General features: G+C 44.4%; 1 protein-coding gene across 3 annotated transcripts in view; it reads right to left on the reverse strand.

The window, feature by feature from the left end:
- SNN (stannin) overlaps positions 1–25,201 on the reverse strand; it is a 178,000-nt gene that overhangs the window by 94,528 nt on the left and 58,271 nt on the right. The window contains exon 4 of one of the 3 annotated variants that reach the window (XM_029577119.1): positions 3,720–4,805. The exons of the other annotated variants lie outside the window; for them this stretch is intronic. Within the exon in view, the coding sequence (XP_029432979.1) occupies positions 4,784–4,805 (22 nt within the window). The 3' untranslated portion in view covers positions 3,720–4,783. Of the gene's footprint in view, positions 1–3,719; positions 4,806–25,201 lie in introns of those variants that run through there. 3 annotated transcript variants of the gene reach the window in all.

Here is a 25,201-nt window from a genome sequence, read left to right on the forward strand (position 1 = left end):
GCCTCTCATTCACCATTCCTCCTCCCCCCCCCCCCAATATCCCTTCTCCCTCCTTTACTCCTGTCCTGCCCTGCACACCCATTCCCTTAGTCCTGTCCTAACCCCTCACTCTTTCCCCATCATCACCCCGACACTTGTCTCCCAACTCATCCCTCCTTCTCAGCCTCTCTAGTCAACCCCCCCAATCCCCTTCCACAGCACCTGTAGTCTTGCACATTGATTGGTGGCAGGAAGAGGAGCAGGAGACCAATGGCAGCACTCCGTTTGCTTCCTTCTCTTCTGCCACCCAGGCCTGGCTGCAGCTTTCGTCATGACTGAAATTGCTCATGGGCTGGACTGGGCGGCAGAGGAGGAAGAGGAGGAGGAAGCAGTCCGATTGGGTAACAGAGGACTGCTCAGCAGGGACTGAGGTGTTGACGCAGTCCAACGTGGTGGTGAATGCCGCTTTCCTCCTCTGCTGCCCAATAAGCACGGGGGGAAAGAGTTATGAACAACTAGACAGCCTCTACCCAACCTGCAGCAGAATATCCTCTACACTGTCAGGCTTCCCCCAGTCTCCTGTGATAAAAATCTGTGGGAAGTGGTAGATTGTGCAATCCTTCCCATGGCCTCAGAGTTGTGAGAGACTCTGGGGGTCCTGATTGGGAAGTACCGGAAAACGTTCCACAACCCTAAGGGTCTTGGGCAAAACACTGGTAATTTCATTGCCATGCACATGTTAGAAAGTCTCAACTTGCGCGTGGAAAAGCAGACATATGAAAAGTAAATGCATCTAGTTTATGCGGGTTAAATCTACTTGTATATCACTTTAAAAATTTGATATATCTTGCACATTTTTGTGTCTGTTGGGTACAGTTTATCTAGCTAAATTCTGAATTATCCAGCTACGTAGTGGCATTTTTCCACTTATCCAGATAAGTTCCAAGTTATTCAGCTAAGTAGCAGCAAAACAGCTACTTAGCGTTTTAAGACTTATCCAGCTACGTATCCAGTTAAGCCAGAAAGCTGGATAAGTCTAAAAAGCACTAGCTATCCAGCTATCTGATTTAGCCAGATAAGTGGCACTTTTTTTTTTTTTTTTTTTACTTACCTGGCTGATGCTGGATAAATTGGAATTTATCTGGATAAGTGCAGATACTTAGCAAGATAACTGAATGTATCCAGATAGGTGCAAAAATATATTTGCACGATTTTTACATGTGAATGCATGTTCACAGGTACATATGAGTATTTTATAACAGGCATACAGCATTTACACATAGCTTAAAAAATACCAGAGCAGTTTTGGGCACTCTCATATATACACGTATATGGGCACATGCATGCATGTTTTAAAGTTATCCTCCCTGGGTCTAGATAAGGTACAATGCTGCCTATAAAAATATGGGCCTCTGAGGGCTACAAACTCTTGTCTCATACTGTGCTGCACTTATCTAATCTTATTCCGCTTATGTAACTTTAACTATTTCCCTAAAATTAGCCGCATCTAAAATTACAGAATTTAAATTAGAAATAACACCAGGCATGCTTTAAGACGCTGACTTCTGTGGATCCATTAATTAATGCAATACATTTTGCAGCAGCTTTTTGGAATTCTGCCCGGTTCTCCCAATGTTCTTTTTATCACTCAAATTTCCTGGATTCACTTGCATTCCCCTCAGCCCACATCCATTTTGAAACAGTGCAGTTCTCGGATGACAGTGCTTTGTGGTTAGTTGTGCAGTCTTGGTGAATTCATTACAATCAACTTCATTAATTCAACTTCCCATGGAGACATTCTCCAGGGATGATATCCCCCTTTTCTTGGCAAGGTATCACCTACTGTATTTTGATAGAAATTTGTAAAAGAATGAGCTGATTTTAACAGGCTATCAGGATTTATATTTCCTACAATCCAATATCAACAGCCTGGTGTTCATATTTATTTACAATCAATACTTTTGTCTACTTTTAAAATAACTCAACAGAAATAAACAAACCTGGAATGCAAAAAACAGAGACAAGTATAGCGCTGGGATCTAAGCTGCCACTTGAAAAACAAACTATAGAGCAGATTTAAAACATAGATCACTGGTGCTCAAACTGGTCTTCAGAATCAGGTCATTTGGGTTTTCAGGACATGCCCAATGAATATGCATAAGGCATATTTGCATACATTGGAGGCAGTGCATGCAAATACAGCTCATGGATATTCATTGGGGATATTCCAAAAGTCCAACTGGCCAGGAGGAGGCTCCCAAGGACTGTCGATGTTTCTGCTCGCATGATGTCGGGGGACAAAAAACAAAATGGCGCCGGCGCTACCTTTGCCCTGTCATATGACAGGGCAAAGGTAGCGCCGGCGCCATTTCTACAACGCACCGGAAGCCCGAGAGTAAAAGATCACACCGGGACCCCCCCACTGGACCCCAGGTAATTTAAGGCATTTTGGGGGGGTTCGGGAGGGTGGGGGGTTTATTTTAAAGGGTCGGGGTGGGTTTTAGGGTTGTTTTAGCGTGCCAGTTTTCCTGCCCTCCCCTTCCCCCGATTTACGATTTTTGACGATAAATCGGGGGAATTCCTATTAAATATCGCCTCTAACGATTTTTGACGATTTAAAATATATCGGACGATATTTTAAATCGTCAAAAAACGATTCACATCCCTAGTCGAGACTACATTGTACAAATCTCACCTTTGTGTACTTTTCCTCACTCTAAATCACATCAAATCTTCACTGATGTGTACTGTGCTCTTCGTACCTGTGACTGTGCATGTAAAACTGCCCCCAAACCCTAGGCCACCACCAAAACCTCACCCGAGTTACTAGTTGCCCTTCTTACAGTGATATAAAAAGTTGACTAATATGTGTGCCTCCCCAGAAGCACACTCACTCTCTCTTACATTTCAGGCACAACACCAGGAAAAACGACATAGTTATTTCCAGTGTTAAATTGTGCAATAGCACGCATTATGCTATCACATGCAATGTTAAGTAGTCCTCGTTTTCATTCACTCCTCCCACTTGACTACATTTTTTAAAGTTGCATATGCATCTCACGATGCATTATTTATTGCATGCGTTATGGTGTTATCAAGGGGGTTAGGGCTCTAACGCCCGCAATGAGGCCCTAATGCAATTTGATAAATAACCCTGGCTGTTGGCAGTAAACAGCACTTACCCACCCAATCCACAGTATTTTACCCCCAATAACACTGGTATGTTATTGAGCTGCTTTGCATACAAAGTGGCTCATTACTAGGCAAATTAATGTAAATAAAATAGCCCAGCTTGCCTAAAAAATTGCAAGCCATGTTATTTTAATGAAAGCTGGTTAAAACTCTGGAGTTGTTGCTAACTTTCCCTAGGAGTGTTGGGATGCTAACGTGGGTCCCGATGCTCCCAAGGCTGGAAGGTCCAGAGCAGCCCAAACGGAACATCCCCCCCTTCCCAATGTGTGAAGCCAACCCAGGGGTCTTATGAGATCCCTGTCCCACTCTCCTGCTACCCATGCGGCAGCTCCAGTGCGTGATAAAAAAAAAAAAAATTCCAAAAAAATAAATACTATTTATTTATTCGTTTTTATATACCAGTGTTCAATTTGTAATATCACATCAGGCTCCTCCTCTTCCTTTCCCAACCCTGCTCCTTTGTAAAATTTGCCCCTAGCCTCAGACACCCCCCTCCCCCCCCCCCACACACACACACTCTAGTCATAGCTTGAAATACCCGATGGCCTAGTGGCCCGATGACCTAGTGGCCAATCAGCCACATTTCAATTATGGACCTTTAATTTGATGGTGGCCCCGGGCTGAGGGACTGTTATTATGTGGCATTAGTGGGGTTATCAACCCACGGTATTTTGCCCCATGATATTTTATAGCTGGGGAGAAGTACCAAGTACCACAGCTTTAGTAAACTCCATGGTCATTTCCTCTTGGCGAAAATACCGCGGCTTAGTAATCGCCCGCCTTAGAATATAAGCCCTTTGGGGCAGGAATCTACCTACTGTACCAGATTATCGAAACTCACCTGGATTATAAATTTCGAAAGGCAGGTAATTAAACCCAAATCCAGCACTGGAACACAACGCCGGAGCAAAAGCATGAGTATTACAAAATAATGTTGACTTGGAATTAAGTACGAAAGGAATCAGAGGAAGTGTTGTCTTAGGAACACCATCAAGTTGTCCACATCGGGCATCTCACTTATCCCTAACAGCATCTTATTATCTCCTTCTTACGAAGTCAGGAGAAATAAAGAGATACAAATGTAGAGAGAACTGATATTTAACAGAAAGTTACAAATTAAAGTGTGAACAATCAGTTCTAATAGTGGAATGCATAGCTTCAGAAGATATGAGTGTAGAGGGATATTGCCACACGCCACTGTGGTTCTCTGCGTGTGTGTGTGATTTGCAATCTATAATATCCATGTATTCCCTGCAAAAGACAGCAGAAGCTTGTGTTTTAACTCATATCATATCAGACTGAGATGGTTTATGAGGCATTCCTTCCGCAGCCCTCCGACCGGCTCTGGGACTGGCTCCATGAGGCACCGCTCCGTCACGCTGCAACGGACCTCTGGCTCCATGAGGCACCGCTCCGTCACGCTGCAACGGACCTCGCCACATTTTGCGTCTCCTTCCCAGAGCCCCAAAGCCATCTCGCTCCTTCTTCTCGGAGCCTTCTCTTTCACCCTCATCAGAGCTGCCCGCAGTCACAGAGGAATCGGACTGTTCTGCAGCGCCTTCCCGGGACCCTGAGCCCTAGCTGCCTCGATTGTCATCACCACTGGCGCGGCTCATCTTCCCTCGCTTCTTCTACTGTCCCCGGAAGAAGAAAAAAAAAATAAACATTAGCAATAGCTTTGTTTTTCGGATATATATGGAGTCGTAGATTTACATTTTCTGCTTTTAACTCCAAGAGCACAGAATGGGTAAACATTTTCTCAGATTATGCTCCTGCTGAATAAATCAGCAAGTGCAGAACTTCCAGAGAAATCTTTGAAGAGCTGCTCCCTCCTTTCGCTATAGCAGCAACTTGACAAAAAAATAATGAATTCACCAAAAAGTGATTGTGGCAGCAATTGGTCTAAGCTTCTCTGCTTGCAACTGACCCCATAGTCAGGGGCTGAGCATTTTGGCTTTTCACGAATGTTCCTTTATCTTAGAATTGTTACCGCGATGAAACTGTGCGATCAGCAGTTACCAAAATCAGTTGTGTCACAAGAGCATGTGCTGACAGGTTGTTTACTAGTCACGCAGCAGAGGCTGGCACGAACAGAGCATGCTGCCCGATTCTTCCTGTTCATGCTGCTAAAGTTTATTATGATTACTCTCCTCTGACTTGATATATAATGCTAAAACATAACACTAAAATCCCACCATTATCACAAAATAAATCAACATAACCCTCCATATAAAACAAAAATACCTCCCCACCCCCCCCACCCAGCCCTGCTCCACTCTTTTTTTTTCTTTATTAAGCTTTATTATTACAACCACAAAGTAAAACTTTGTCTCAGAAATTTTAGAGAGTACAATTCAAGGAAACATATAATTACTGCTAAATAATCAATACAAAGCGACATTTCAGACTCTCTTTCGTCACAGAGAAAATTCAGAGAGGGGGAGGATAGGAATATCAGAGAAGTACAATAATAACGCAATACAAAGAAAAAGAAAATGGCAGCATGAGAGAGAAAAAGGAAAAATAAACCCCCCACAATCACATCTCATTTTATGAGCCACTAACGCTATAAATTAATAGCAGGAACTGACATCCTAGCATTCAGGAGCTCCCGCAACTGTTCTACACAAAAGAAAATATATGTGTTACCCTGTAATTTAATTATGCATTTGCATGGATATCGCAAAAGAAAGCTTGCACTAAGAGAAATAACTTTGGATCTCATATTCAAAAAGGCCTTCCAGCGAATCTGGGTAGACTTAGCTAAGGCTGGATAGACACGGACTAGACCCCCCCAGAAAGGAAATATTTATACTCTTGAAATAAGATCGCACAACAAGATTTAATGCTTGCTCAGAGTAAAAAGTAACTAACATAGAAACATACAGAAATGACGGCAGAAGAAGACCAAACGGCCCATCCAGTCTGTCCAGCAAGCCATGTATTTTTTTTTTCCTCTCTCTCTCTCTCATACTTGTTACGCTTGGCTTCCAGTACTCTCTAGTTCTATTTCCCCTCCTCCCCACTATCAATGTAGAGAGCAGCGCTGGAACTGCATCAAGTGAAGATCCGGCTCAATTAGGGGTAGTAACCTCCGCAATAAGCAGGCCACACCCCTGCCCCTGTCCACCCAGACTATGCAATCCACATACAGATCCTCCCTTCCTCATTCCCCCTGCCGTTGAAGCAGAGAGCTACGCTGGACATGCATTGAAAGTAAAGTATCTGCCCAGCTACACCTCGCTTCCCTGTGAATACAAATTTTTTTTTTTCTTCCACATTACCTCTTGCCGTTGAAGCCCAGAGCAATGATGGAGTCACAACCGTGTGTATGTACACTGAACAAGGATATTATCTCTAGGTAGTAGCCCCCATTTCCGTGAGCCTCATTAACAAACAAATATTGAACAAGCCTAGTAATTGGCAATACCTATAGCCTATGACCTCACCGGTAATTTTACATACTCTTACCCACCCCTGTTTTTTTGTTTTTTTTTTAAATTATTTGGGAGATGGTAGCCCTCCATCCTTCCGCTCCGTGAAGGTGGAACACCGACCACTGACCATCGACCACTGACCACTAACAAAGTTAATCTGCCAGTAACTTCTACAGAGGAATTTTCTAAATATTCAGATAAGTTGGAGAAGTTCCCTTGATTATTAGGCTGTGGCAAACTTTGCTTCTGAGAAAGAAAAGCAATCTTCTTGGTAGCTGGAACCAAATCCAGGGGAATCTTAAATATCTCACCCAGATATTTTTTAAAAATAATCAAGGGCAGTTCACCAAGCACCTTTGGGAAATTAAGCAGCCGCAAATTCAAATGTCGAAGAGAATTTTCCAAAAATTCCAGCCTCCTAACGGAGGACAAGTGTTCCCGGATAATAGCTGCATTAGTATCCTTTAAATTTTTGACATCTTCCTCCAACTTCTGAATAAGAGTAGAATGATCCTGGAGAATTCACTGGTGATCTTGAGCAACCATATCTAATTTTGAAGAAACAGTTTCTAAACCTTGGGTCTGCTCCTTAAAAGTAGAAGACATACCTGCTATTAAATCCCTCAGGGATTTCAACGTGACAACAGCCGGTTTCAAAATCTCCTGGGAAGACTGACCTACTGTCCCAACTCCAGCAGCGAAAACACTCCCAATAGTTGTACCCGGGGGGTCATCTCCGATAACTCCAACACTCTCCACAGAGATCTCCAGCCGCTGGACAGGAATAGAAGTCGGTACCCGATTAGGCATAATGCCAGCAGCTCTGATAATACTTCCTCTCAGTGCCTCGGCGCTGGCAGCATCACCTGAGGGAGAAGCTATCAACTGTTGTCGTGGGTCAGGAGGGCTCAACGATATTTCCCCAGGTGAAAACAGAGCTCCTCCCTCTGTTTCACCAGCAGGGCTAGAAGCCCTCACTTCTGCTGTGGGGATCGCAAACTCACAAAATGATCGCTGGTCCGCGGGGAGGTTAGGTTCAGATGGAAAAACCCTAACCTTCCTCTTCCTCTTACGCGGCATATCAATAAGGTAATCCGAAAAATGGCAAGACCACAGATTCTCGAGGAGATTGCAGAGCAGCGAGGAGTAGCGTTCTCTTAGGCGGCCATCTTAGTTCCGCCCCCTTCTGGCCTTGCTCCACTCTTCCGTCATCCGCAAAGGCAAGCGCCCCTCAATCCTATGACCAATAATTAAAACATACAGCGTACTCATAATATTAAAAATGTCAATCATCCAAATGCCTCAAGGAACAACCATGACTTGACTAATTTACAAAACTTTGAATAATTAGCTTCCTATTTCATTGTACCTGGGAGATTGTTTCAAAGAGTAGGTACAATACAGTGAATTGCTGAATGCCTAGTAATAACCACTTTCGCTTGTGAGAGATTGGTTCTGTGCCAGCTGTCAACCATAGAAGCTTCACTACCTGTAGGATGTTACTCCTTATACAATCCTGCTTTAGTTGTCTGCCATCCTAGGTTTATGACATAGAAGATTCTAATTTTAATCCAATACCCAGCCCTCACATCCCATGTTTTGCTAACAAGTTTTGAATAATCCAAACAGCGCTCCAAATTTAATAACAAAAGTATCAATATGTATAGCTTCTATGAAAGATACTCAAAACATATAGCCATACAGAGTAAAAATTTTAAACAAATCTAGAAAAAATCTTTATTAAATTATCAATACATAACATATTAAATCCAAAATTTGAAAACACAAGTAATCAAAACTATATATAAATTCTACGCCACCAACACCATCAAAGACACACATAAAATATCAAAATACATGTCAGAATAGAAGATATATAAAATAAGACTCATATGCTAATAGGTACACAGATATACACAGGACAAAGACAGCAACATGAACTACCATAAAAAATGTAAAAAAAAGTTCCTTCTTTGCTTTTTTTTTTCTAATAGTGCTTGATGTCTTTGTCCTGTGTATATTTGTGTCCCTATTGGTATATGAGTCTTATTTTATATATCTTCTATTCTGACATAACCTAATCAGCTCGAACACGCAACCTCCTAGCATCCCATGGCCTTGATGGATGGTATTTGGTCACCATGAACCTGTCTGCAATGAACTGGTTAGTGTATTGGGAACTGCATCGTGCTGGTACCAAGGTAACCCATGGCTGGCCTCGTCACTAGGCTGTGTTTATTTTACCCTACCACCTATTTACTCCTTATCACTTTGCTGGACAGTACCTAGCTAGCACCAACATCTATCAACACTGACCCAGTTGCAGAGAATACCTTTCTATTAGACTATTGTAGTACATTTGTAACAAGCTTTCATGAGTTCTAATCCCTTCATTGGGGTCTGTGCAATATCAGCTAAGGAGGCGGATATATAGGAACATACATAGTAAAGATGGCAGAAAAAGACCAAACAGTCCATCAGTCTGCCCAGCTAGCTCCTTATGGTAGTAACTGCCGCTGTGTGCAGGTTACCTCCATGTTACTGTTAAGGGTAGTAACTGCTGCTCTCTGCAGGTTCCCCCATGTTACTGTTAAGAGTAGTAACTGCCGCTCCCATGTTACTGTTAAGGGTGCTGCTCCCTGCATATTACCCCATGTTACTGTTAAAAGTAGTAACTGCTACTCCCTGCAGGTTACCCCATGTTACTGTTAAGAGTAGTAACTGCCACTCCCTACAGGTTACACCATGTTACTGTTAAGGGTAGTAACTGCCACTCCCTGCAGGTTACCCCGTGTTACTGTTAAGGGTAGTAACTGCTGCTCTATGTAGGTTACCCCATGTTACTGTTAAGGGTGCCACTCCCTACAGGTTACTCCATGTTACTGTTAAGGGTAGTAACTGCTGCTCAGTACAGGTTACCCCATGTTAAGAGTAGTAACTGCCACTCCCTACAGGTTACTCCATGTTACTGTTAAGGGTAGTAACTGCCACTCCCTGCAGGTTACCCCATGTTACTGTTAATGGTAGCAACTGCTGCTCTGTGCAGGTTACCCCATGTTACTGTTAAGGGTAGTCACTGCCACTCTGTGCAGGTTACCCCATGTTACTGTTAAGGGTGCCGCTCCCTGCAGGTTACCCCATGTTACCGTTAATGGTAGCAACTGCTGCTCTGTGCAGGTTACCCCATGTTACTGTTAAGGGTAGTCACTGCCACTCTGTGCAGGTTACCCCATGTTATTGTTAAGGGTGGTAACTGCTGCTCCATGCAGGATGAACATTAACATCACCCCGCTCATTTTGAACAAACCTGAGGAAGGTGGCAAAACCTAGCCCAAGAATGGATTTAGGAATAAGACCAACAGAGAAAGTTGATATTTTGACCAATCAAGAGATCACTGCTGCTTCTGGCCCTTATGGAAACATTTGTTTGCCCAGAACAACAGTATAATTCCAAGGACTGGCTCCACTCTTACCATTGTACAATCTGATTTTAAAATTTGAAATAGCAATGCACTTTCACAGGTGGCTCAAGGGAATCATCTCCATATTACAGTATTTCAACTCGAGGTGAATGGTGCAAACTCTGGCTCAGGTTGCTAGGGACCTTTAAAAAAGGTAGCAAATGAAAAACAAGTTGGAGATTTCAGCCCCATTCCAGGGGCTAGAAAAGAGGCATTCGCATCACAGATTCCTGTTAATTCTGCTGCACACCCTGGCCTGCACTCACTTGTGATGAAAAGAAAGACGTTATCTTAAAACAAAACCAATGTGAAGACAAATCATTTTAAGCTGTGAAACTTGTTCACTCCATTCCACAGCATAAAAGCAGAACAGTACTCGGTGCAGACCATTTAGAAGGTACAAGAAGTCAGCCCCCAGGTTTTCTAGTCCTGTGATAGAATAAGACGAACTGGCGAGCTGAAAGACAAGACCAACGTCATGGTCCAGCTTCACATGAGCATGCCCAGTGTGGAGGGCCTGACTACCGTTGCGGCCATTTTCCCCAGAGTGCATGGAGCACCCTTCATTCGAGCGCTATTGCACCCTGCTTTATAATCACCGCATCACATCCTACACAGAGTCCTTTTTGAGGGAGCTGGTGCTGCAAACCCCCTCCACAGCGCTCGCACTGCACAAAATCTTCCAACAGGGAGGGCTCTTCTCATGTAACTCTGGCAGGATGGCATGTGGAGGGAGCAGGGTTTGTAAAGTGGGCAGAGGCAAAGCCCCCCCCCATGCACGCCTGTGCAACGACAGCCCAGCCAGGCCTCCTTCAGCAGCGATGTTAGAAAAGATTTGCCACAGACATATTTTTTTTTCCTTATGAAAAGCTAATCTTCCTTTGCAGATGGCTGCTGCTTTTCAGTCTAATCCGAAACCAACTTCTCCAACCCAAAGACGTTTAGGACACCCCCCCAACAGCTGAATCAATGGGACTAAGATGAGTAACATATTTGTTATGTATTTAATGCAGTCCACGTTCATCATGATACTAATTAACTCTCCCACAAAGTCTAATTAATTCTCATGTATCCAGACCTTCCATTGTAGCTTGAATTAGTGCGCTCTTGTGTCCCCATAAATCAGTGCTGACTGCAATATGCAAGACCAGCAGCTCTTGCTGACTTTTTTTTTTTTTGTTAACATAAACACAGCTTTATTTTGTAAACGGGAGCAGAGCGAGGGCTCATGCCGTTGGTCAACTTGTGCACTTGTGTTAACCTTCTGACAGTGCTTGTTTTTTGTTATTTTTTTTTTGTAAGAGTGTAATAATTGTATTTGTTTTCATATCTTTACATTTAGAAAGCTGCACAGTTATTAGTGCCGGCGCAGAGCTCAGAGGCTGCTGCTGGCTTCTGCTTTTCTACCTAGCCGGGGTAGGGACGCTGCAGAGGGAGCTGTCACAGCCTCCCACCTAGGAAGGGAGGGTTAACAATTGCTCAACAGTGACACCTAGTGGCCCAGTTCAGGCTGCACACATTTTGGGTTCTGTAGTAGCAAACCAGAGGCTGTAGTCCCTGGTCAAGGATGGTCATTGTGATGACTTAGCTGGACAGGAAGAGGGGCGGGGGATGGGAAGAACGCCATGCAGGTGCGAACACAGGATTATGGCACTACAGCCTCAGCAGTGGCCAGCTTCGATTGAACTAGAAGCCCGAAGGAGCTGGAGGAAATTGCTAATCCAAAAAATAACAAAAAAATTGCAGTTATCAAAATACCATATTTACTAACGTGCGTTAATTCTTGCAATTTGTATTGCATTTTAGTGTTTTAGTCCATGTTAAAGTGAGGTTAATAGGGGCTAACACAGAAGAAAGTTAATTGGCCACACTACACACAAATATATGCAAATCAGTTCATTAATATTAAAATTAGTAAAAATTGCATGAAGTCACGCAACTTGCATTAACTCTCTTGTAATGCAAAAACTTAACTCTGCCTCCTGCGGTATATTGTAGGTTATGGTTTTTTTTCCACTACCTTGGCAGACTAATGCAGCTGCTCAGAAGGCTGGCTCCTGCTGCGAGTACAGAGTTTTAGGCCCTCTGTGTTTCCCTCCTTACAACCCCTCATCTTTCTGTGACCCACTCCAGAGTGTGAGTCTGGACTCCTCTTGGCCGTATGGTATCCCCCACAGACCAGGGGCGTAGAGTGACTGGTGAAGCTGGTGGCGCATCAGAAAATCTGGTGCTGCCATGTGACCAACCCTCTGAGCTGCCTCCCCAGCCTGACATCATCAACAATGGCCAGGCCCAAAATGTCTCCTTTGGTATGCTAACACATGCGACATCGAACGGGCCTTTGTTGATGATGTCAGTCTGTGAGGGGTAGTTCACAGTGTCAGCAGCCCAGAGCAGGAGCAGAGTTTACATCATCAGTAACTGGTGCCGGAAGCCAGAAACAGCTCGTGGCAGTCTGCTGTCTGAGAGGAGGGATGGGATAGGACGAGGTGCCCCTGTTAAGGTACCCAAAAGGAATACACGCTCCAAGAGACAAGCCCACATCAACTCAACATACAAATAAAATAAAATAAAATTCAGCCACACAAACACCTTTCACTGCTTGAAACTTTTTGAAGTAACACAAAACCCTTCAAAAAATAAAAAAGGCACTTAGAACCTATATAGAAAACCTGCCAAAATATAACAATCTCCCAGGACTCAGCAGCAACAGTTCCTGGGAAGAGGCAGCACTGCAAATATTACTAAAGGCCCTAGAACAGCAGGACACCTTCTACTGGAAAAACAGAAACGCCAAACCACTCCACGCCAGCAGAATCCCTCATCTCAGTCCCACACACAGAACAGAAACTGACCGTTTCCTAATACAAAATAAGGGACCCCCAAATTAAAAACAGTAAAGGAGACCCCAAGAAGCCCAACTCTGCGTGCAACACCAGAGAAAAAGAAATGCATTTTCTCCTGAACTGAGCAAAATTGCAAAGATATAAGAAACGCACATTCCCAAACCTGTCACCTTCCACCCTCTACAAACGGAAAATGAAAAGTTTCCCATCTTTGCTGTCTGGACATTTTATGTTTGTGATTGAGTAGGTCCTGGTCTCTTCTCTTCAGTCTTCTCCATTCCACTTTCCATTTCTTCTCTTCTCCTGTCATCTTCCCATCCTTCCTTCCATCCGTCTCGGACATCGATCCTTCCCTTTCATCTTTTCCCCCATTTCTCTCTTCTTTAGCCTTCCAGTCCTCGGTTTCCCTCTTTTCACCTCTCTACCAGTTTTCTAACTCCTTCCCCACCCCCACCCCCTCTAACTCTCCCCCTTTTTCCAGCAGCCTATCCCCCTTTGTCTTTCACCCTCACCAGCCCCCTCTCTCATTACTTCCCTGGTCTCCAGCCCATTCGTCTCTCTCTTACCCCCTTCTGGCTTCCTATTACTGTTTTCTCACAATCTCCCCAGCCCCATTCCCACCATCTGTCACCTCCTTCACAGACCCCATTCCCTTTCCTCCCACTCCTCCCATCCTTTTCCACTGCCTTTCGCCCTCTCTCTAGGCCAGCGGTCCCCAACCCTGTCCCGGAGGGCCCCCCCCCCAGCCAGTCGGGTTCTCAGGATACTCTCTCTCGTGCATATTCATTGTGGGTATCCTGAAAACCCGACTGGCTGGGGGGGGGGGGCCAGGACAGGGTTGGGGACCACTGCTCTAGGCCATTCCCACCGCCTCTCAATCACCCCCCCCCTTTCTTGAAACTCTCATCTCACACCCTAACTCATACTCTCCCCCCAGCCAATCTAACACCCTCCACTTGTAACCACCCAGTCACCAAGTCCAGGCCCCCCCCCCTCCATTCTGCCCCCCCCCCCCCCCAACTCTGTTATCGTTCCAGCTCTTAACCCTGACCCCAATACACAGGTCCTTGCTCTCCTGGAGTCTCTCAATCCCGTTCTTCCCATGTTCTCACCCTTTCCTCACATCCCATTCTGCTTCTCTTTCTTCCCCATTATTCTTCTGTTACCCCCTCCCACCAGTCCCACCCCAGCTGAGCTCCATTCTCCCCCTGCACTGTCCCTTCTCTCCCTCTGCCCTTTGCCAGCTTCTCTAAGCTTGAATAAGGGGCTCCTTTTCCTTCCTGCGGCCCCAGTGTGAAACATTCCCCGTGGGGCTCTGTAATCTGCAGAGCCCCGCACAGGTCAGCCATCTGCCTTTAGAAATGCATAGGGGCTGCACAGCTCTGACAACAGATGTTTGAACCTCGCGGGCCTCCCTAGATACAGAGCCTCGCAGTTCAAACAGGATTGTTCACCGTGAGGCTGCAGGAGGGAGGCTGCACCCATATTTGAGGTGCTAGTTGGGGTAAAGAAGAAGAATGGGTCACAGTGGGAGCACAGAGAAGACCAGGGAGGAGGGATTTGAGGGGCGACAGCATCTACAGTTGGTGGTGCAGGGCATCCCCCTTTTTAAAGTTGGTGATGCCTGTGCACCACTGTGCATTATGGACGCTGTGCCCCTGCCCCAGACTGCAATACACAGTACCTCCCCCCCCCCCCAAGATCCCTCCCCACCATTGTAAATGTAAGGCCCTTTCCCTCCCCCACCTTCCACATCCAAGGCTCCAGCAAGGGCGCCAAAATGATACTGAGCGAGCAGAGCTGGGTTTTCGAGCGTGCAAGCTGGGTGGCCACACAGATTGCCATTCAAGAGGGCGCAATCTGCTCGTATCTTGGGGGTGGTATGCTGTGATGAAGTGTATTATGGTCTGGAAGAGGCACCATCGCACCAGCATGGGCCTGGACCTTTACTCTGGGGGTGGGGGTGCAGGCTGGGAGAGGGAATGCCACGGAGAGCCAGAAGTTTACTCTGAGAAGGGGGGGGGGGGAATGGGGGTGGTGCAGGTGGATCATGGCTAACTTTAAGGGAGCCGGTAATGCTCATGTGTTACTGACAGTGGTAATGCAGAAATGTTAGTGCCGTTAAGGGAGCCAGTAATGCACTGTAGTAACGTTCCCCTATTAGGAAAGGCTAAAGAGATTAGCGCTGTTCAGTTTGGAGAAGAGACGGCTGAGTGGGGATATGACAGAGGTCTATAAAATAATGAAAGGATGAACAGGTTAATGTAAATTGGTTATTTACTCTCTCAGATAATAGAAGGGCTAGGGGGCACTCAGTGAAGTTAGCAAGTAGCTCATTTAAAACAAATTGAAGACATTCTTTTTCACTCAGCACATAGTTAAGCTCTGGAATTCATTGCCAGAGGATGTGGTTATGGCACTTAGTGTAAGTGGGTTTAAAAAAGATTTGGATAAGTTCCTAGAGGAACAATCCATAAACTGCTATTAATTAATAAGCAATAGTAGCTTGAGATCTATTTAATGTTCTGGTACTTGCGACTTGGATTGGTCACTGTTGGAAACAGGATACTGGGCTTGATGGACCCTTGGTCTGACCCAGTATGGCATAGCTTAAATTCTTATGTATTTTTAACATATTTTAGTAAACAGGCCCCTAAGCATGCAAATGGCCAATATAACGTTCATTTTGCTCACTTTTGAAAAATAGAGGCCTTAGTAGGTACAGAATTTTAAAAGTGCATCTTTACCATTCTGCATGCCTCTTTGCCTTTGGAAGCTGCACACTTAGCATGCTGGCACAATGTCTCAGAGGCAGTGCTGAGCGCTGCCATACGCAAGAGAAGGCTTCTCTCGGCTGGCTGTGGCAGGGTCACTGTGGAGGCAACTTTCACAGACCCTGCTGTTTGTAGGTTTAAACTTATTTTGATCATATAAGAGGAAATAATGATTAGCCTTTAAAACCTACCACTGGAAGTAGCCCACCAGATAACTCTGGCTGCAAGGTGATTGTGTTGATGAATATCATTCTATTTTTCCATGCCTGTGAAAGCAGACCTTACTGTAATGATCCCCTGTACCGGTACCAAAAGAACAATTGTGCAGAAAAAAGATAAGGGAGAATACTGTATATTTTCTTGGTACCCTTCTTGCACTAGCTTCTGTGAATTTGTGGGTCACCAGTTCAGCACTAGCATTAGGCAACAGCGGAGCAGATCTGAGCCCCCAAATTATCCACTTGGGGGTTGCGGAAAGTGAGCGAGAGAGAGACCATGTTTAGCAGAGATAGTTCAGTTTTTAGCAGTATGTGCTAGAGCAGTGGTCCCCAAACCTGTCCTGGAGGGCCACCAGCCAGTCGGGTTTTTGGGATATCCTCAATGAATATGCATGAGAGAAAATTTGCATGCACTGCCTCCATAACATGCAAATTTTCTCTCATGCATATTCATTGTGGCTATCCCAAAAACCCGACTGGCTGGTGGCCCTCCAGGACAGGTTTGAGGACCACTGTCTCTAGAGAAATGAACCCCTGAAAGGTAAAAAGAACCTTCGGGTCTTTATTATTCGCTGTCTCTCTCATGCCATCCCGCTATGTTGTCCTTCAATTAAACATTAATTATATTCTCTGTCAATGAACAGTTCAGTGGACAAGGACAGAAGTGCAGAAGAGAGCAAGGAAAAAGCTTCAAAAGTCAATTTAAATTTTTTTATTTTTTTTTTACTAAACGAGATATTGTGGACATATTACTTAGCATTATATCAAAGCTAAAATAAAAAATCAAAGCCATTACAAAATTAATGTGAAACAGAGTCAATTAAAATGTGCATGCTTTTTTTTTTTTTTTCCCCAGGCAACGGCTGCAGAAGGTGCAACGGCTGCAGAAGGTGCAACGGCTGCAGAAGGTGATGTTGCTTAAGAAATGCTGCGAGTTTTCTCATGAGCTGCGGTCGCCCATTAATCAGTAGGAAGAGAAGACAGAGAAAAGAACTTTTCTTCTCACCGAAAGCGAAAGGCGGCAGCGGGGCCAAGGCCTGCCAGTACCGTGGGCTAAAATGGATTGGTGCGAATCCCAAAAAGGGGGGGGGGGGTGGTCCCTTTCACTCAAGACTGTACAGACACGCAAGACAAAAGCGGCAAGAGGCGCACTGGAAGGGATCATAACAAAATCCATCATTCAGAGCGGCTGAAAACGCCGACGGGCTTTAGCCCACTGACACCAGAGCAGCCACGGGGATCTCAGGGAGAAAATTGGGAAAGCACCTATAATGTCCTCCTCCAAAATTAGCCAGCGCAGAACACCATTAATTGCATCCGTTAAGAAGGTAGTCCCACTCCGCTGTTTGTGAGCGCAATGGTAATATCATTGTAAAATCGAACACCGGTATATAAAAGTAAATAACTAAATAATAAATATTATTAGTCTTTCGGACATCGTGGCCATCCTACAGACCAGCTCGAACACCCCCTTTCTGCTACCTCGACTAGCAAAGAGGAGTGAGGAATGAAGCCAATTGTGCTGTTCACTGCAGCTCTCTCTCTCTCCCTCTCTTTATTCAGCGCATGAGGACTTGGACAGCACAGAAGGAGACCAACACACACACAAAAAGTCTTTTGATGCCTGCAACCAAAGAGTGTGATATAAATATTCATGAAAAGAAGAAAAGGGAGAAAAAAAAATTCCCCATTTATTTTTAGAAATCTATGCTAATCTCTTAAAATAAACACCCTAATTATCATCCAAACCTCAGGATCACTGGATTCAGACACACAAAGGCTGTGTCAGTTTTCTTTAAAAAAAAAAAAAAAAAAAAAAGCATGTTTTATTCTTTGCTGGAATTACTTTCACACGCAAAAGATCTCCAGAGTAAAATTTGATCTTAGATTTTTTTCACTTGGGGGAGAGAGAGGAGAATACATCAAACGGTAAAAGGAAGTCAACCACTGAGTATGTGGGGGGAATAAAAACTGTATTCAGGGACAAGTATTCAGGTTTTGGACTGACTTGAATTATGAAATTGAATACCGTACCTCTGGAAAGGCTAAATATTTATTTTCAATTGTTTTACAGTCTGAAAAGGAGCTCACATTAAGGCAGGCATTTTGGTTTTAAGACACTCATGGGAAGGAACAGAAATGCAATCTACATATGAGTCACATTGCCTTGGTACCACTGTAGTTTGCATTAGATCAAATGAAACATAAATTGATAGTTATACATATTCAGTAGTGAACGCGGCATGGTGATGCAGTGTTTTGCACATTTGACCACGCTAGGCGGTAGTGATCAATAAAGCACCACGTTTTCCAGCAGAAGAGAGCTGGTTCTGGCCTGCTGCGAGCTCCACACCGTTTGATGTCGGGTAACTGCTGACGTCCTGCCCCCTCCTGCTGAGGTCATCAAGGGCCGCCATAAAAAGACGGCTCGCAGTAGGTGACAAAATCGCAGACTAAGAGGGTTGCTCCTTAGGTAGAGGCTGGGAGTGTGGATAAAGGGAAGAGTGTCATTTCTCTAGTAATTTTTACACTCCTTTTGTAATTGGAAATGTTATACATTTTTCCATTATATTATGGTGCATGGCTCTACCCTGCTCCTAGTGAAAATGGGGGTTGGATTTGGGTAATGTATTTGGTTTTCAACGCTTATGTATTTTGGTGGTGATATTTTATTGTATTGGTTTTTTTTATGCCCTACATTGCTTTAGGGTGTTTATTTACATGAGGTGGTCTATAAATGCAAAAATTAAATTATATATCCATAGGGGTAATTTTCAAAAGGAGTTACATGCGTAAATGTAGCTACTATTGTAGCAATTTTCAAAAGCCATTTACTCACGTAAAGTGCACTTACACAAGTAAATCCTATGGACAATTCAATGGCATATATTATAGCAATTTTCAAAAGCCCACTTACTCAAGTAAAGTGCATTTACTCGAGTAAAACCCTGTTTTACTCGAGTAAATGCTTTTTAAAATCAGGCCCATAGTGCATAACTGATCAGAAATAACTTGAAATATGTATGTTCACATGGTATAGAAGACTTCTGGTTTGTGCTACTGCTGAAATCCTCAATAAAGTCAATAATCCATTAAAACATGCACTAATCCAACAGTAATTAAAGATTTTTTCTCCTTAATGGTTTCTAAAAAAAAAGCAAAAAAAAAAAAGCAATTGTTTAAAAATACCCCATGCTCCCTCCCCCTTTGTGTCTCTCCCTACAATTAATTTGAAACCGAGTACAGAGAATTAATTCCAGAAACCTCTGCCCCCACACTTCACTCCATAGCGGATACCAGTTTCTAAATCTGGTGAAGGGAAACTAATTGCTGAGGACTCTGTCCATTTTGGCAGCTGCATACTCCTGCTCTGTTGGCTATGGTGCCATAAGCCTTCATTTGCAACCTTTTGGCTCCCAACTCAGCTCAGACATTGCAACATCAGCTCTCCATCATGGGGCTACAAACTGCAGCCTGAATAGCCCAGACCTCCCCAAATTCTATCCACTAGGTGACACTGTTGCTCAAGGACTGAGCTGTGAACACTGCCTCTGTAATATCTGCCAGCCCAGGGAGCAGAAGCTTGGCCTGGGAATCAAAACCAGGTCTTTCAGCCTGACGGTGTGCAGCACTTGGCACTGGGCTGCCAGGTTGGCACTAATGTCTCCCTTTTTAAGACAAATCATTACCCTAAGAACCAAAATATATGGACATGCAAGATCAAAAATAGCACATTTAAAACTAATCGGAGAAAATTATTTTTCACTCAACCCACAATAAAGCTCTGGAATTTGTTGCCAGAGGATGTGGTTAGTGCAGTTAGTATAGTTGGGTTCAAAAAAGGTTTGGATAAGTTCCTGGAGGAGAAGTCCATTAACGGCTATTAATCAAGTTGACTTAGGGAATAGCCACTGCTATTAATTGCATCAGTAGCATGGGATCTTCTTAGTGTTTGGGTAATTGCCAGGTTCTTGTGGCCTGGTTTGGCCTCTGTTGGAAACAGGATGCTGGGCTTGATGGACCCTTGGTCTGACCCAGAATCGGCAATTTCTTATGTTCTTAATTGGGCTGGAATCTTATCATAACATGTTACCTGCTTGGCAATAATGGGTTAGAACTCAACCTTTGACAGCTGATAATGGAATTTTAAAAAATGTAGATATATTTATATTCCACTACTGAATGACAGAAATTCAAGTGCTTCACTATAGTTAAGTGAATGAATAAATGGAGCTCTTAACAGTGAACATTAACCTAGGATAGAAAGCAATTTTTGTTTCTGTCTTGGCTGATTGAAAAGCAGGAAACTCAAAAACAGCATACATTTAGTTTCAGTTGTAAACATGTTTATGTTTTTGTAGATGTTCATTTACAGCCCAATTTTGTTTGCACATGTCACCAAATGCGCGTGCAAGAGGGCTGCACAGATTTCTGCTCCTATTTTATAAGCTGTCTGCTGGCAGCTGCATAGTTTGTAAAACACAGTGTATTTCTACGCTGAAAGTACACGCGAAACATTTGCAACGCAGGAAAACACGCACTTTCTCTACCTCTTCTATAAAATTAGATGCAGCTTCATAATAATTGTAACATGTGCACGTAATAACCCTGAGTTATACCTGGAGGTGCGTATTTCAGAAAGGATGAGAATACTTACTTGGGTGCATGCTTGCAATCACCAGTTCCCTGATACCGCCAGCACTTCACCCAGACTCCCCCACCACAAACCGTAGACAACAGACAAGGGCACGTTCACTGATGCGACTTAATTAGCAAGGGTAGGGACAAGTATGGAAATATATGCGAGCTTACTGCTTACAAAATAACTAGTGCTCGTATTTCTGAACATCGTTCCAGCACAGTCCTAATTCTTTTTTCCCCTGGCAAGATTTATCTGCGACACCAGTAGTATGGGTGTATTCACCTTGTTTTCAAAATTACATATACTCTGGAAACCTCTTTAAAATGTACCCCCTTAGGGGTGCTGATCAAGGATGCTGTCAGCGGAACAGTTTATGACAGGAGGTCATCCCCCCGAAGGTTCTGTTTGGATGCCTGGGCTGTCAGCATTCCAGTCAGGAGTCCCAGCCAACCTATAAAACTGAAATGAAATATTACAAAATTCAAACTAAATCCATTGACGTTGTATGCAAGACAGTCAGCCAAATGAAAATTCTATCATGTTCACCTTTATTTACTGATTGTCACAATTGTAGACTGCCTCTCCCCGGAGAACTGCAGAACATTGAACAACAGATATAAAATAAATTAAAACATTAAACATACTTATGTAAATTAGCATATACAAAATAGTCAAATCATCTATTGACTTAGGTTGTGTTAGTTATATTTTCAGAGGCAGTGTGTTCCTTTAGCTCTGAATATGAGTAATTTTAGTCACCTTCCACATAGGGTTGTCAACTAGCTCCAACTCCTCAGGACAAACTGAGCCAGTCCCACTGCAAACACAGGCTAAGTCCTGCCCTGCTCCAGAGAAGGAATAGGAACTGCAATTCCCTGCATGCAATGGGAGAAAACTAGTACCAGATCAACCTGTGCTAGGACAAAAAAAAGGCCCTCCGTCATCAAGCCAAACCCTACAAGCCTTTTTCAAACCGAAGACCTGGTTTTCTAGGCGATTCTACCGATGCACATTCTGCAGTGGTGCAGTGCCATACAGTGGTGGCAGCCACTAACAGCAGCACCTCTCCTGCCCGCGGGGAAACTACACTGCATGTCACAACAACAAAGAAAACAAACATCTGCCTTCCATTTCTCGAGGTTCGCTGTACAGAGCTCTGATCCGGAATCCCAGTGCATCACACCAAATGCCCCCATCAGCAGTTTTTACCATCTTTTTCTAAAATAAAAAAAATTGCTTATATATTCACTTTGTCTCTCTTCTCACTTGTTTAAAAGGATGTGAAATAAATATTCAGATATTAATTACTTGTTCTTCAGTTGCTAAATCAAATGGCATGGGAGAGAGAGAGGACAATCCCCACCAAGTACCTCAAATCCAGTCGTCTTCAGTATTTTTTTTTTAACCGGATGCCAGTTTGAATCCAATGGAGGGAGTGGCGGAGATGGAGTTAGGATGGGGAGATGGAGTTGAGCTAGGGTGGGGAGACTGGTGTTCCTCTCCAAAGTTGTGGGCTACCTGGTTGGGGGGGGGGGGGGGATTCACCCTCCAGTGCTGTGGCCAGCAGAAGTCTCCCTGGCAATGATGTGGCTCCCCTCTCTAACCTCTGTTAAGCATAACCTCCTCCTCTTTCCCTTAATACCCCCAGCATCCTTTTTTTTCTATCCACTGGTCCCCTTCCCTGCCAAGTAACCCCCTCACTTCTCTTCTTCATCGATGGTGTCTCTTCTCCCTCCACAGCATCTCTCTCACAACACTCTTATACTCTCTCTCTCTGACATACTCACTCTCACACATATACACACACTCTCACACATATGCACACACTCTCTCATACACTCATTCTTTCTTCTTGTAAGCCAATGTTTTTATTTGCCTTGTGCCCAGAACAGAGGCCAGGATGGGGTGAACAGAGAGCCATGGCAAGCAGTATTCCCTTCAGCTTCCACCAAAGAAGGAGGGGCAGAGCAAGGCAACAGGAGTGCTGCTGAATGGCTCTCGCCACTGTTGTGCTGGGGAAATTCCAGGAGGTGCAGGATTGATGTCAGCGGACGCTGCTGCATTGAACCTAGAAGTGAAGATAGGTTGCGGCGACACTGAGGCCATCACCACCAGCAGAAATGGGAGCCATAGCAGGGGGCCTCACTCAAGGTCCATAGGAGCACCACTGGCCTTTACCTTGAAAAACATTTGTCTAGTAGTCGTTATGAAACTCGTGGTCAATACACTGTTGACACCACACACAAAGCCGAATTCATTTTTTGAATTTTGGACCAAACCCATATTTAGCCAATGTCTATATGAGAAATTGCCATTCTATAGAATCAAACGTCTTTTAGTTGTCTAAGACTAAAATACGTACACCATCATCTTTCTGTTGGGAAAATATTGTATTAAATAGTCTTCTGAGATTATGACATATGCATCTTCCTGTTATAAAACAAGAATGATCTTCATCAATTAAATCACTTATTTCCCTTTATAATCCAGAGGCCAAGAATAAAGCCATAGGGCTATATAAGCCACAACTGGTTTTCAATTTTGTCCATTTTTTAAAATGAATATTACAATAGTGGTTTGGAATTCTTCATGGATACATCCTGTTATGGTTTTGATGAAGTTGTGAACCCCGGGTCGAGGTGAGATATGTCTCCGCCCACAGGGAGGAACCCCGTGGGCCTCACCATTGGTCTCAGTGACGTAGGACACAGCTGTGAGAGAGACTTTATTAGGTAGAAAAGATAGTACATTACCTGAGGAGCGGGAAATGTAACAAACACAGACTTTGAGCAAATTCGGTAATCAAGATGATAATGTAGATCTTAGTGACCCGCAGCATGGGGTACACCAGTAGACTCCTGCAGATCCGGTAGTGGCCCGCAGCACGGGGTATGCTGAGGAAACTGTACTATAGATGCCAAGGAGGCAGAGGTCTGTGATACAGGAACCAGGCCGTAGACCTTGTATAGATGGAGTAGCACAGGATCAGTAGCATAGACAGACTGAAGAACGGTAGTGGCCCGAGGAACGGGGTACACCGAGGAATCTTCAGCAAGGTTGATAGAAGTTGGAGAATGTACTCACACAAGGAAGTCCCAGAGGGGAGACCCGAGGAGCGGGTCAGGAAGTCCCAGGCAGGAGGGCCCTCCGAGGAGCAGATAGCCAAGACGCGGAAGAGCCCCCGAGGAGCGGGTACTCAGAGCATCCGAATGCCAGGAGGTGGTTCTGGAACAGAAGATCCAAGTTAGAGCGGATTTAACAAGCGAGAGAACTCCTTGTTAACTCGTCTTAGCAATGGGCCAGTCAGTACTAGCGGTACTGATGTCATCGGGAGGGGACGCCCCCGAGGTTCCTGCCATGACGGATACATAAGGAGGCCCTGCACACACGCGCGCCCCTAAGTGATGCCAGAAGTAAGATGGTGGTCGGCAGTGTCCACGCTGTCCCAGGGACGCCGGGGAAGTTGGCGTTGGTTGGCGGAGGCCGCCGTTCTCCCAATGATTGACGGGCAGGGAAAAAAAAAGAGGTGAGCATGAGAGGTCACAGCCGCCTGCGACCGACGGGCGCAACACATCCATTATTGTATGTTTCTTTATACTTGGTTAAATGTTTGTCCAATTATTCTTTATGTTGTTATTCCATGATGCCGGGGGCTTTTACCCCATTTAGGGAAAGAATGGCTGCATATTCTGCCCCCAGATGGAAATCCTCTTTCAGGTCACTCATTTTCGCCGTCCCTGACGTGCCATAGTTCCAACGTTTCCGAAAAGCCTGTAGTTTCTTCACCTCCCCCACCCACTCTTGCTAGTCCTTGTAGGTAAACCAGGTAAAGAGTAATTCAGCTACTGCTTCGAAAGAAGCAGTGAATGTTTCATGTTTGGGCAGATCTCAAAGAAAACCCTCACTGGGCCCAGGTTCTTAACCCATGTCCTAAAAAACAAAAAAAAAATGTTAACGCCCACTGTAGAGTAAGCTAATATCATGCTAAAGCACTAGGGAGTTTAAAAACTGTACTAACTCTGCATGCACGTTTTAATCTGGTGGGGGGGGGAGGGTAGAGGGAAGGCTCTGGATTCCTGCAGCCCCCCCCTCCTGCCCCAAAGACTCTGAAGACGAGGAAACAGGAGCAGGATCCCCCCCATGCACTGCCTGCTCTGCTGCTGGACTGCAGCTCAGCTCTCCTCATCTGGAAAGGGGAGAAGTCCAATTAATCTGCTATCCTCACATAAAAACCTTATTGCTTCCGCGCTGCAGCTTAGTTAGTGTTTTCCGTTTTCACTCTCCCGCCCTGGGGGCTGTTTATATTGTAGCCCTACTCTGATGAGCACAAATCATGTTTTCTGTGCACAAAAAGAATGATTTATGCACAGAGAATATGCTTGGTGTACAAAAGATGATTTATGTGCAGAGAACGTGCTCGGTGTACAAAAGAGGATTTATGCCCTCAAGACTTGTTTTGCGCAGAAAGCATATTTTCTGTGCATAAATCATGTTTCAAATACAGAAAACATGATTGTTGCACACCCCATGCTTTCTGTGAATAAATCAGAGTACAGGTCCCGGCAGCAGAACTGCTGCTTCTGTCCATAGACCGATGCTAGCCCCGGAAACTTTGCTCCACCTCTGACCAGGAGTTAAGCAGGTGCACCTGT

The sequence above is a fragment of the Rhinatrema bivittatum genome, chromosome 14 (genome assembly GCF_901001135.1).
Source record: "Rhinatrema bivittatum chromosome 14, aRhiBiv1.1, whole genome shotgun sequence".
NCBI classification, from domain to species: Eukaryota; Metazoa; Chordata; class Amphibia; order Gymnophiona; family Rhinatrematidae; genus Rhinatrema; species Rhinatrema bivittatum.